The sequence below is a fragment of the Puma concolor genome, chromosome D2 (genome assembly GCF_028749965.1).
Source record: "Puma concolor isolate L17-30 chromosome D2, mPumCon1.1.hap2, whole genome shotgun sequence".
Lineage (NCBI taxonomy): Eukaryota > Metazoa > Chordata > Mammalia > Carnivora > Felidae > Puma > Puma concolor.
Window position 1 is genome coordinate 61614678 of NC_141677.1, and position 14289 is coordinate 61628966.

At 39.0% G+C, this 14289-nt stretch overlaps 1 protein-coding gene across 14 annotated transcripts in view; it reads left to right on the forward strand.

Moving 5' to 3' along the window:
* GBF1 (golgi brefeldin A resistant guanine nucleotide exchange factor 1) overlaps positions 1–14289 on the forward strand; it is a 121301-nt gene that overhangs the window by 4910 nt on the left and 102102 nt on the right. For 12 of the 14 annotated variants that reach the window (XM_086680708.1, XM_086680712.1, XM_086680713.1 and 9 more), the window contains exons 2-3: positions 8037–8142; positions 10291–10357. In XM_086680708.1, coding sequence (XP_086536834.1) covers positions 8047–8142; positions 10291–10357 — 163 coding nt within the window. In that variant the 5' untranslated portion in view covers positions 8037–8046. Of the gene's footprint in view, positions 1–2970; positions 3024–8036; positions 8143–10290; positions 10358–14289 lie in introns of all 14 variants that reach the window. The other 2 variants (XM_086680709.1, XM_086680710.1) reach the window with 1 other exon arrangement.

A 14289-nucleotide genomic window follows, 5' to 3' on the forward strand; every position in this document is an offset into this window, starting at 1 on the left:
CGCGAGATCGTGACCTGAGCTGAAGTCGGACGCTTAACCGACTGAGCCACCCAGGCGCCCCTAAAGACAACTTTTAAAAGCAATTAAGAAAGAAACTTCTGGGTGCCTAGCTGGCTCAGTTGGAAGAGCATGTTGTGAGTTTGAGCCCCATATTGGATATAGAGATTACTTAAGTAAATATTAAAACAAAGAAAAAACCCCGTAAACAATGGTGTACTAGTAACACCTATTTACAACCAAAGAAAATAAGACCCATATATACATGTATGAAGAGTTGGCATGGGCACCTGGGTGGCTCAGTAGGTTAAGTGGTTAAACATCCAATTCTTGATTTCAACTCAGGTCATGATCTCACAGTTTGTGGGGTTGAACCCCAGGTTGGGCTCTGCACTGACAGCACGGAGCCTGCTTCAGATTGTCTATCTCTCTCCCCCTCCCCAGTTTGTGCTCACGTGTGCTCTCTTTCTCTCTCAAGATAAATAAACTTGAAAAAAAGAATTGACAGTAAAGAATTATGTATTTCAGAGAAGAAAGATGAACATGCAAATAGCACATGAGGAGACTTCAGGAAAATAGATGCGAAAACAGAATAGACTGGTGGGCAGATATAGGTTATTTTTGTCTGTAGAGTAGCCTGTATGGAAGGTTTGTAACTTTTGGTAGAGAAACAAATATGGGATGCAGAAAGGTTTGCCTGCATAGGCTTAGAGTCCTTGTCTTCTATGAAGTCATTGTTCTTACAAGAGGTGGATGTTAGCTGCACTATATTGAATAGTCAGTCTTATGTTAGTCCACCCATTTGTTCATTTGGTCCTTCAGTATTTATCATTTTTGTTATAGGTATTGGGGATAAAAAGGTGAATAAATCATGGTGTCTTCCTGAGATGCTTATAGACGGAGAGACACACTAAATGAATAATTATAAATCAGTATAAGTTATTTAAATAGAGCTATGTACAGTGTAATGGGATGACAAAAAAGGAGTACTAATACTGAGAGAGTGGAAAGGTCTCATAGAGCAGGCATTATAATAACAGCTAATTTGGGGGAGTTTTAATAGCTTTGGTTCCATGCTAGGTGCTTTACAGCCTTCTTATGTAGGCCTCATAATAAATGGATGAGGAGGTACTCTCTTCATTTTGCAATGGAGAATTGTAAACTGGGGCTCAGAAAGGCTAAGAAACTTGGCTAAGATTATAGAGGTGGTGATGGTCAAGACAGTTTTGCTTCTGAAGCTTGTTCTTGTAACCACTGTGGTATATTCTGACTCATTGACTCTTGGATGAAATGAGTAAGGGTTTATTTACCAGATGGATAAGAATGAGAAGAATACTCAAAACAGAAAAAGGAACAGTATGTGCAAAGGCAGACAACAAAGACCATGACTTTAAAAAGAAGGAACTTTTGGGGCGCCTGCATGGCTTAGTTGGTTAAGAGTCTGGCTTCGGCTCAGGTTGTGATCTTAAAGTTTGCGAGTCAAGCCCCACATTGGGCTCTCTGCTGTTAGCATGAACTGCTTCAGATTGTCTCTTCCCCTCTCCCTCTCTACCCCTTCCCCGCTTGTGCGCATGCATACAAGTTGTCTTTCTGTCTCTCTCTGTCTCTCCCCCTCTCTCTCTCAAAAATAAATAAACATTAAAAAAAATAAAGGAATTTTTGATGGTCTATTTCATACATACAGACAGAATATGTATAGCTTATAGGGGGCATCAGTGTCCCCTACCCGGCTTAAAAAGCAGAATATCACCAAAACTGAGGTCACTTGTATACCTTTCCCTATTAGTCACATTCCTCTTCCCCACAGGCAGTATTCTAAATTTTTTGTGAGTTTCTCTGGGATATGGTCTTAGCAGTAGAATTGCTGAGATACAGGATATGAAGTTCTTCAGTTTTGCAAGATAATGCCAAATTGAAATCCAGATGAATTGAATCAGTTTACATATTAGCCACTTCCTCTGCATTTTTACCAACTCCTAGTATTGTCAGATTAAAAATTTTTTGTGGGGGTCCCTGGGTGGCTCAGTTGGTTGAGCGACCTACTCTTGGTTTCAGCTCAGGTCATGGTCTCAGGGTTCATGGGATTGAGCCCCTGCATAGGGACTCTGTGCTGATGGCATGGAGCCTGCTTGGAGTTCTCTCTCTCTCCCTCTCTCTCTCTGCAAACCCCCCCCCCCCCCACAAATAAATAAACTTAAAAATGTTTTGTGCTATTTTTGTGCTGTAAAATGGTATCTCATAAACTTATAATTTTCTTGATTATTAATGGTGCTAATAATGTTATTGTATATTTGCTGTTTGTATTTTCTTTTTCTGTGAAATAATTATTCATGTCTCTTGCCAGTTTGGGGGAAGGTTTATATGCCTATTCTTAGAGTTTTGTAACATATTATGGATATTGCTTCTTTATTAGTTATATGTGTAAAATATACAAATATTTTCTCCCAGCTTGTGATTTATTTTTCCCCTCTTTTTTTATGGTATCTTTAGAACAAATGTCTGTAATTTAACATGGTTTAATTTACCAGTTAAAAAAATTTTTTTTAATATTTATTTATTTTTGAAAGAGAGAGAGACAGAGCATGAACAGGAGAGGGGCAGAGAGAGAGAGGGAGATACAGAATCCGAAGCAGGCTCCAGGCTCTGAGCTGTCAGCACAGAGCCTGACATGGGGCTTGAACTCTATGAACCATGAGATCATGACCTGAGCCGAAGTCAGACGCTTAACTGAGTCACCCAGGTGCCCCTATTTACCAGTTTTTAAAATGGGTTGTGCTTTTTATTTCCTGTTTAGGTGCTTCTCTCTTATGCTCAGGTTATAAAAGTATTCTCATATATTATCTTCTAAAAATTTTCAAGTTTCCTTTTTCACATTTAAGTCTTGAATTCATTTGAAGTTGATTTTTTTTTTTTTTTGTATTCCATGAAGTAAGGATCCAATTTGTTGTTTCTGTTTCTCCTGCTTTTGTTTAGATCTAGAGGGAGTTGCCAGTTGATAGAGTGACTCCTCTTTGAATCCTCTTGGGGTGAGTAACTGGGATGCCACAAAGCACGAGGGGAATGCTATACACAGTGTTTTCAAAGGATATATGTGGCTCACAGTCTCTGGGCCAGTGGCCTATTGGCTAGGGATGTTAGTTACTGTGTATTTGCTTGTTCCTTCTCACGTTATTTCTGATAGAAGATACACCTTAAATTTATGAGGTCCTCTGCAGGCCTTTGTGACCTTGTGATCAGGGGTTCTAGGCTGTCGCCTACCAGGCAGCAAGTGGTTCATCCAAGCTTCCCATTTGAAGCTGAAGGGCAGATTCCCTTGGGACAATCACTTTGTGAGGAAACAAATGCTCAGAGGCCGGGCAGGAGATAAAGCAACTCCCTATAGTCCTTGAAAATAATTCCTCTTCATTTTCTAGTTTCTTTTTTCTTTTTTTTTTTAAACTAAGAAAAGAAGCTTAAGACAATGATTTTTTTTGCTTAGGTCCTCACTATCTTAGAAAGTTGTTAGCTTTGGGGAGTCTGGGTGGCTCAGTTGTTAAGCATCTGACTTTGGCTCAGGTCATGATCTTACTGTTTGTGAGATCCAGTCCCACATTGGATGAGCACAAGCCCGTATTGGGTGGGCATAAGCCCTGCTTTGGGTGAACCCCACTTCTCTCTCTCTCTCTGTCTCTCTGCCCCTTGCTCACTTGAGCCCCCTCTCTTTCTCTCTCAAAAAAAAGTAAGAAAGAAAGTAAGTTGTTAGCTTTTGATGCCTAATAAATTTTGATCAAGTGTTAGGTTGGTTACTTCAGTTTGGAGTCCCAGTTCAAAATTTATTTCTTCCAGGAAGCCTTCCAAATAACCACTAGATCCTATTAGATCTCAGTTAATCCCATTGACACTTTTTTTTTTTTTGCAATTTGTAGTATAGTGTTGTTTACCTATATTGCTGTTATTTTCAGTATGAGTGTTTTCTCTCATTCTCTTAGTTCTTTTTTTTTTTTTTTTTTTAATGTTTATTTATCCTTGAGAGAGAGGAAGAGCATGAGCTGGGTAGGGGCAGAGAGAGAGGGAAACACAGAATCCAAAGCAGGCTCCAAGCACCAAGCTGTCAGCACAGAGTCTGATGTGGGACTCCACAGAGCCTGACCCAGGACTCGAACTCACGAACTGTGAGATCATGACCTGAGCCAAAGTTGGACACTCAACCAGTTGAGCCACTCAGGAGCCCCTCTCTTTGTTCTTTGAAAGAGAAATTATTCTTATTTTATAGTGTTCCTTTACAGGCCTTCCAAAATATTTTTTTATAATGATAGGTATTCAGGGTACATACTGAATAATAACTGTATTTTTTTAAATGTTTATTTATATTTGAGAGAGAGAGAGACAGGGCGAACGGGAGAGGGACAAAGAGAGAGGGAGACACAGAATCTGAAGCAGGCTCTGGGCTCTGATCTCTCAGCACAGAGCCTGACGTGGGGCTCGAACTCACGAGTGGTGAGATAATAACCTGAGCTGAAGTTGGACGCTTGACTGAGCCACCCAGGTGCCCTGAATAATAATTATATATTGAAGGCCTTCCATGATATGCCCCACACCTCCTATTATTACTCTAGGAATAATGTTCTAGCCAATCTGGAATAATCATGATTCCTTAAATACCTACTGAATTTCCTACCTATGAGCCTTTACCCTTGCCATTCTTCCCTTATATTTTTTATTGTTTGAATCCTGTCTGTCGTTTAGTTGCCTTTCTAGAGCCTTTTGCCAGAAATAATTTTCTTTTTTCCACTACTATGACACTGTGTATTACTCATATATTGAAGATCTATATGGGCTTGTGTGTGTATATATGTGTTTTATCTAAACTACTAGATTATAAATTCCTTGTGCGTGGGTAGTGACATTCTGTATGCTGTGCCTAGTATTTTGCTTAGCATGTGTTAGGTAACGTCTTATTGACTAAAGTAAATGTTAGGCTAATTAACATTGATTGCTGATCTTAATCACTTATATATGGAATAATACAACTGTTCTTCACTATTCTAATTTAAAAATAGGTAATAAGTAATATATATGTGTGACACAAAATTCAAAAGGTAAAAAAGAATATACAGAGAAAAGTAAGTCTTCCTCTTATCCCTGTTCCTCTGTTCCCTTCTCTGGGGGCAGCCTCTGTTAGCAATTTCTTCAAAATCCTTCTAGAGATCTAGAACATACTCATCTTGCCTAAATACTTTAAGGAAGGAGAGATACTAGAGATTCTATCTTTTCTCTTCTGATACTTTGAATTACTTTTTAATTTGTTTATCTTTAGTTTCTTGGTTCTCCTCCTTATTGTTGTGTATGTTCTCATTGTTGGATCTTCTCAGGAGAGAACATTGTGTGCCTAGGACATTTAGAAAGTAGATAGTCTTCTGGGACTAATCTAGTTGTTTCTTTAAATTGTCATTAAAACAAATGTGTTGTGGGGCGCCTGGGTGGCTCAGTAGGTTAAGCGTCTGACTTCGGCTCAGGTCATGATCTCATGGTCTGTGGGTTTGAGCCCCGCATTGGGCTCTGTGCTGACAGTTCAGAGCTTGGAGCCTGCTTTGGATTCTGTGTCTCTGTCTCTCTCTGCCTCTCCCCCACTCACTTTCTGTCTCTCTTTCTCTCTCTCTCTCAAAAATAGATAATGAACATTAAAAAAAATTTTGTTATAATGGGGCACCTGGGTGGCTCAGTTGGTTAGCATCCGACTTCGGCTCAGGTCATGATCTTGCGGTCTGTGAGTTCAGGCCCTGCGTCAGGCTCTTGTGCTGACAGCTCAGAGCCTGGAGCCTGTTTCAGATTCTGTGTCTCCCTCTCTCTCTGACCCTCCTCCATTCATGCTCTGTTTCTCTCTGTCTCAAAAATAAATAAACGTTAAAAAAAATTTTTTTATTGTAATGTTTTTCATACTTCTTGCTTTCTGGGGGCCCTGTCTTCTGCAAAATATGCAAATGGAACTACTTGAAGGTTGCATTCTTTTCTGTATATCTTTGGCTCATTTTCTTTTAGATCCCACTAAACTCGCTAAATGCCTCATGGGCAGAAATTATATCTCATCTCTTTAATTAATTTTTAATTATATTGATGGTACAGTAATATATTCTTCTTGTAAAAAATTAAAACATTCTAGATAAGGCTAAAGTATCCTCTGATTACTCACTGATTTCACAGTACTTTCTCTAGAGATAACTATGGTTATTGAGTTTGGGGTATATATATTCTCTGTTTACATATATACATATTACCTGGACAAAATACATAAAGTATACTTAGTAGCATGGATGATTCACAAACATAATGTTTCAAGGGAAAAGGTCAAATTGCAGAAAACTACTTGCAATATTGTATTAGTTGAATAAAAGTACAAAAATATATGGAATGATGTTATATATTATTTAAAGATACATATCAGGGGCACCTGGGTGGCTCAGTCGGTTGAGCGTCCGGCTTCGGCTCAGGTCATGATCTCACAGCTTGTGACTTCGAGCCCTGCGTGGGGCTCTGTGCTGATAGCTCAGAGCCTGGAGCCTGTTTCAGATTCTCTGCTCCTCCCCGGCTCATGCTCTGTCTCTCTCTCTCTCAAAAATAAAAACATTAAAAAAAAAAAGATACATATCAGTGAAGTAAAAGTACAAAGCAACATAAAAGTTTAATAAACGCCACATTTAGAAAAGTGGGACCTATGGATGAAAGAGAGGAGGATATGATTTAGGGAGAACACACAGTGACTTCAGTTGAACTATTCTTAATCTGGATACTGGCTGTTATATTACTCTTTATGTCATACTGTAAGTTGAATATTACATATTTTCAAAAACAAAAATCTAGCATTTTGTAGGATGGGTTGGTTGGGTTTTACATAAATGGTAACATAGAGTCATATACTACAGTTTTTTTCATTCCACAATATGTCTGACAGCTCTTTCTGTGTCTTATTTGTTTTGTATCCTTAGTACTCTGAAAGATGCCTTATGCATAGTAGGTGCTTAATAAGTAAATATTTGTGGAATTCTTTCTTCTCTTAACCCTGATAGCCTTACTGTTTTAACTTCCCTGGAGTCTGATCTAAATGTTTGTCTAACTATATGCTCCCCCTGCCCTTTTCCCTCTTTGCTTTTTAAAATTTTGTCCTTGTGAAGAGGATTTTTAAGTAACGGAAAGCGGTAAGGTTGGTTTTACATGCTCCTAGGTTTTTCTCTATGCCAAGGAGAAATTCTGTTTTATCTTGTTTTGTTTTTGTTTTTGTTTTTGTTTTTGTTTTCACCTGGGAAGAGAATTACATATCTTTTCTAAGTGCTCTTCTAGGCAGCAAAGAAAATCCTGTGATAATTCAGTTGGGAGCACATAAAATACTAAAGTAGTTATTTCAGCTTCATTTCAGAGATGCATATAGAAGCAGCTTTAAAATGAGTCTGCCTTTCAATCTTATTAGAGAGTTACTGCTATAAGCAAGTAAACTTGACTTTTCAGAACTTTTTAAAGGTTGTGTCACTGCCACTGTCCACTTTTCTGGAGCTGACCTGGTAGAAGGGATGTAGTAGATGAGTGGACGTTGTAACTGTGGTTCCAAACCAAGGCTGTTTTTCTAACAGCCTTCATTCTTTTCTTTTAACTCAAACCTTCATTATTACTTTATTGAGGGGATAAAGAAAACAAAAGTAAGATCTGAAATATATCTTTAACAATCTAGTAGCACAGATGTATCTGCATACCTAAAGTCCTCACAGGAGAGATTTTGAGGACAGTTGACTGAAGAATTTGACATACTTAATAGAGATTGTTGAGGTGCCTTTGAGAAATTTCCTGGATTGATACTTTTTGAGTTGTTTCTTGAACTTCCAGAGACCTCTAGGTGAGCCAGGTGGCTGGATTCATTACATAAGATGGATTTCATCCCATCCTAGTATTACAGGTGGGAAATCTTGGTACTAAGAAGTTAAATCATAATTCTGACCTTAACAGGTACTGATTTAAATATGGGTATGCTCTGAGTAACCAAATATTAACTTTTCTCTTAACTGTTTTGGTAGGTTTGCCAGGATGGTGGATAAAAATATTTACATCATTCAAGGGGAGATTAACATTGTGGTTGGGGCGATCAAACGAAATGCCCGATGGAGCACTCATACTCCACTGGTAAGTGGGGAATGGGCAGATCACTTGGTCACTGAGTTGTTGTAAGGGATCTGATGCATGGTTAAAAGAGTTATCAATTTCCCAGTAATAATGAGAGCAGAAGGAATTCAGAGTTGTCCTTGGTATCAAGGACCCTTCTGTTTTATTCCAACTGGCATCAAATTTATAGGCTGCCTTTTTTGCTTTGGGACCCAAAAGATGATAACTGTTTTTCTTCTAGCTATTTTTGTAGACAACTTACGGTAGTAGTTGGGACCTCTTAAATATACCTAAAAATGTCAGAAAGATGCCTTATCTTCAGATTCCCTAGGATTATAATTAACTGTCAAAATGGTACATGGAATGTGACTTGGTGGTACTCCTTAGGAATAGGAGTATGCCAAGCAGGCCGTGTCTTGCCAATCAGATGAGTAAGAAACTTACCAGTTGTAAAACTGGCTTTCTTTGTTGTATACGTATGTTCAAAGATATTTTTTGTGCAGTTGTATAAAACAGTTTTTGGCACAATTGTAAAAACAAGTTTAGACGTTTCTACCTCAGTGGATATGGATGGAGATATATATATATTTGGAAATATCTTATGTTCATTTATAAAAATGGATTGTTTAGTGGTGCCTGGCTAGCTCATTTGGTAGAACATGCGACTTTTGATCTTGGGGTTGTAAATTTCAGCCCCACGTGTAGAGATTACTTAAAAATAACCTTATTTTATTTTATTATTATTATTTTAGTAGGCTCCATGCCCAGTGTGGGGTTTGAACTCATGACCCTGAGATTAAGAGTCACATGCTCTACTGACTGAGCCAGCTAGGTGCTCCAAAGACTTTATTTTTTATTTTTTATTTTTTTATTTTTGAGTAATCTCTACATCCAATGTGGGTCTTGAACCTACAACCCCATGATCAGGAGTCCCATGCCCCACTGACTGAACCAGCCAGGTGCCCCAAAAATAAAATCTTTAAAAAAAATGGTTTAGGGGTGCCTGGGTAGATTAGTCTGTTAAGCGTCTGACTTTTGATTTTGGCTCAGGTCGTGATCTCATGTCTTGGGGTAAGCCCCATGTGGGGCTCTGCACTGACAGCACAGAGCCTGCTTGAGATTCTCTCTCTCTCTCTCTCTCTCTCTCTCTCTCTCTCTCTCTGCCCCACCCCTACTCACGCACGTGTTCGCACTCTCTCAAACATTAAAAAAAAAAAATTGTTTAGAAGTGAGAGTGCAGTCAGCAATGTCTTTGAAATTAACATGTACAATTATATAATGAGTATGAAGGAGAAGAGACAGAATAATACATGTAATTTAATCTATTGGGATGCTATAACAAAATACCACAGATTAGGTGGCTTATAAATGAGAAACTTCTCACAGTTCTGGAGACTGGAAGTTCAAGATCAGGATGGCAGCATGGTCAGATGAAGGCCCTCTTTTGGGTCTCAGACCTCTTATTATATCCTCACATGATAGAAGGGGCAAGGGAGCTCTCTTGGGCCTCTTTTATAAGGATATTAGTTCCATTCATGAGGGCAGAACCCTTACCCACCTTCTGAAGGCCCTAATCACCCATCCTTTAAAGGCTCTACTTCTTATCATATTGGACATTAGGATTTTCACATAGAAGTTTTGAGGGGATTGGGGCGCCTGGGTGGCTCAGTTGGTTGAGCATCCGACTTCAGCTCAGGTCACGATCTCATGGTTTGTGAGTTCGAGCCCTGAATCGGGCTCTGTGCTGACCTCTCGGAGCCTGGAGCCTTCTTCAGATTTTGTGTCTCCTCCTGCTCTCTGTGTCCCTCCCCTGCTTGCACTCTGTCTGTCTCTCTCCAAAATAAACATTAAAAAAAAAAAAGAAAAAGCAGTTTTGAGGGGACATAAACTTCAGACCATAGCATGTAAAGGCCTTGGCAATCTATGGTAGCTTGAGTGCTATGGTCATGGTATAGATTAATATTTCAGGATTTATATTTTAAGTAAGTCCAGAGTATCTTTTTGAAAATAGGACATCAGGGAACTGGAAGACTGAACCATGGCTAACTTTCTTTTCCTCAGAAGGAAAACTTAATCATTGGATTCAGACAAAGAACCCTTGATCTGTCTGTTATTTCCTTTTTCCTCTTTGTCTGATACTGACTTTTTTTTTTAACCTATGTATTATAGGATGAAGAACGGGATCCTCTGCTGCATAGTTTCAGTCATCTAAAGGAGGTTTTGAACAATATAACAGGTAAGTCCCCACATCTAGGTAGGATTACTTATCCTGATAAAATGAATATGTGTTTTTATTGCGGGGATGGACAGACTTTCTCTGTAAAGGACTATATAGTAAATGTTTTAGGCTTTGAAGACCATAGTAACTGCAACTACTCCATTCTGCCATTGTACCTCAAAAGCAGACATAATACTTGAGAGAGTGATAAATACTTTTTTTTCCCCCCCAAAAAACAGGTACAAGCCAGGTTTGGCCTGTGGATGTAGTTTGCCCCTGATTTACTGCATTGCTGGTCCTTTTCCTTGAGTTCCTAGGAGGATGTCCTACTTTCCTGGGGAATCAGTGTTCATACAATTAATAAGCTTCCTTTATTGTTTGAGTTATAATGAAGTTATTTTTGGTAATTTTTTGGTTTTATTTTGTTTTAACTACTTTCTTTCTCTACCTCATGCGTGCTGTGAGGTAGGAAGTCTTTTTACATTTGGTGGCACAAGTGAAGTTTTTAGTACTTGCAGCAAAACTCTGGTCTTATAGAAGGTCATCACTTAGGGCCTTAATTCTGTGTAATGCATATCTTTCAGTCTTCATGTGTTCCCTTTTTCACTCCCCGTTTTCCTAATCATAATAACTCTATATATTATTTATATGTTTAGAATTTCTTTTTTAAAAAAAATTTTTAAATGTTTATTTCTGAGAGAGAGAGAGAGAGAGTGTGAGCGAGGGAGGGGCAGAAAGAGGGAGACACAGAATCTGAAGCAGGTTCCAGGCTCTGAGCTGTTAGTACAGAGCCTGACTCAGGGCCGAACCCAGGAACCTCAAGATCATGACCTGAGCTGAAGTCAGACGCTTAACCAGCTGAGCTACCCAGGCGCCTCCATGTATTGAGAATTTTCAAAGCTGCTTCCATGTTTATTACCTTATTGAACTTTTATACAACTCTGTGAAGGAGGCGTAGCAGGTGTTGTCCTCTTTTTATGAATGAAGTTGAAGCCCAGAGACATTTTCACTGATTTAGCCGAGGTCACACTGATCCTGAGAGATGAAGTCATAACTAGAACTCAGGCCTGGTTTAGTGCCCTGGTCTGCATTGCTTCTGTTGGTACAATTAGAGGAGACTGTATGCAGGAAGTGTCTTCTGTTATGTATATGTATGTGTTGGAGGAGGAGGCAAATCTCAATATCTTTGGGTTTTTCAAGGGGAAAGATAGACTGAAAGGGAAAGCCTCAGAGCTGTGTTCCTCTTTCAACCATAGAGGGCTTTTGCAATGTATATTCCTGGAATGTTTTTTAGCCTAGTGTCTAGGCTTCTGCAAGGTAAATAAACAATAAATCAGTGTTCTCCTTTCATGAGAAATGTAGGAGAGTATCTGGAGAAAAATTCCTTTTTCTTTTCTTAAACATGGGCTGAAGTTATCTAAAGGTTCCCTGCATGTTTTCTTTAAAGGAGCATTTTCAGTTTAAAAGCATTGGAAATGTTAGCCAAGGATCAAGTATAGGGGGAGTGGTTGGTTGTTAGCCCGTTAGCAGGGCTAAAGCTGCAGTTAGGTGGCATGTTCTTATTTTGTGGCCTGTACTTTAAGTGACTTGGCTGCTTTAGGAAGTTGGCTACTTGCACGGACTTTTTTTTTTTTTTTTTTTTTGACTTTACAGATAAAGCTTACATATCTCAATTGGAAAGAAAATGTAGTGAGTAAGTATTTACAACTCTTTTTGGTGGCCAAAGTTCAGAGTGTAGTTGATCCTTGAACAATATGGATTTGAACTGTGTAGGTTCACTTATGTGTGGATTTTTTTTTTTTTCAGTCAATACAGTACAATAATAGTATTGTATGTAAAATAAATGTATTTTTTTTTCATTATGGCTTTTTTTTTGAAGATTTTATTTTCAAGTAATCTGTACATCCAACTTGGAGCTTGAACTCACAACCCTGAGAGCAACAATTACATGCTCTACCGACTGAGCCAGCCAGACGCCCCTTCCTTATGACTTTCTTAATAATGTTTTCTTTTCACTAGCTACTTTATTAGAAGAATAAAGTATATAATATGACATACAAAATATGTATTAATTGACTATGTTATCAGTAAGGCTTCTGGTTAACAGGCTATTGGTAGTTAAGTTTTCAGGGAGTCAAAAGTTATACATGGATTTTCAACTGTAAGGGGTGTTGGTGCCCAAACCCCTATGTTGTTAAAGGGTCAACTGTACTATCTTTCTAAGAGATGTGAAGAGGATTAAACACAACATTTCACAATTTATACAGTGTGAAATATTGGTATTATATGTGGTTAGAAACACCCTAAAATGTCTGAGATCAGACTGGAGTAGCCTTGTTGGCCTTTTGGGCACTCTACAGACCTTGAAGAGCTGAGATGGTGAGGTTTTCCTGATATAGCCACATTTCCTGCTTGCCATCTCATCCATATCCCACACTTGTTTTCTCTATCCTGACATATCCCTGACATGTCTCAAGAGAACTATATCTGTGGTGAGTGGTGCAGTCCAGGACTTGGGATTTCTAGACCATCTAAGAGGTGCCAAAGTTGAGTCTGTGCTTAATTTTCCTACATCTTTGAATCAGGAATCCAGATTATCTGCTACTTGAAACTAATAAAACCAGAATGTGCTGAGGAGCCAGTTCTGTCACTGGTACTAAGGACATGGTTAGGTGGTGCCAAGCTTTCTTCTGGAGCAAGAAAGAAGTTGGTAGTATTTACCAGAGCAGATGTTGAAATGGTGCCTGCCAAGGTTGCCCATTGTTCTTAGGTTTTAACATATTACCTGCCTGAGAAAATGACACAGTGGACCCGAAATAGAACATCTCATAGTCTTCTGATTGGTTCTGACTCCGCACAGTGCTGGCTTCCAGGAAGCAAGTTTATGGGTCAGCTGCCCCTGTGGTCCTGGACTCTGTGGTCCATGACCAATTTCTTGTTTCTTTTACTGAGACAAACAGATTTTTCTGATTGGCAGTGTCAGGAGGACTGCTTTCTTGGAAGCCTGCTAATGGTAGGAGGCTGGGAAAGGGTTTTGAATTTGGAGAGAGAAACTGAAGGGATTGCCTGTGCTGTGTGACTGGGAATGGTGTCCCACCTAGATTGGAGGCATGGCAGGAATTCTAGGACTTCCAATAAGTTTAACTCATGAAACCGACTTGGGTTTAGACTATTCCTACAGAGGCTTTCTATTTGCTTTTTTCTAGGCTATCTGCTACCTTGGTTGGTTAAGAATATCACTGTTGTGGGCGTCTGGGTGGCTTAGTTGGTTAAGCGTCTGACTTTAGCTTGGGTCATGATCTCACAGTCTGTGAGTTTGAGTTCTGCATCAGGTTCTGTGCTGACAGCTCGGAGCCTAGAGCCTGCTTCAGATTCTGTGTCTCCCTCCCTCTCTGCCCCTCCCTTGCTCACGATCTCTCTTTCTCTCACTCTCAAAAATGAATAAATGCTAAAAAAAAAAAAAAAAAAAAAAAAAATACCACTATTGGAAATGGGTAGTTGATTGGACATAGACAGTAAACCAAAATGATTTTTTTTTCTTATAAACAGAGGATAAGATAGATAGATAAATAAGATAAGATAAACACTACCTACTTGTCCAGAAGTATTATCTGAGTATTGTGAAAGAAATAAGTCCTTTGTCTCTAATTAGGTTGGCTAAGTCCATACCAGTTATTCTCCCAGATACATGTCTCTGGACTACATTTGCAGTCAGTATTTGCCCAAACTGCATGACAACTATATGCCCTGTAGCATTTAGAGTAATAAAATAGTCTAATACCAAATCTAAAATGATAGTTGCACTTGGAAGATGCAGGGTGCCTAAGAGTAGAGTTTGCATGTTGCTATTTTGGATAAAGCCTTAGTTTACCACCAGTGAGACTTGACTGCTACCCCTCATTGGGTCTTTAAGCCTTCTTTGGAATCCTTTTAGGAAGTTATTCTGAAGG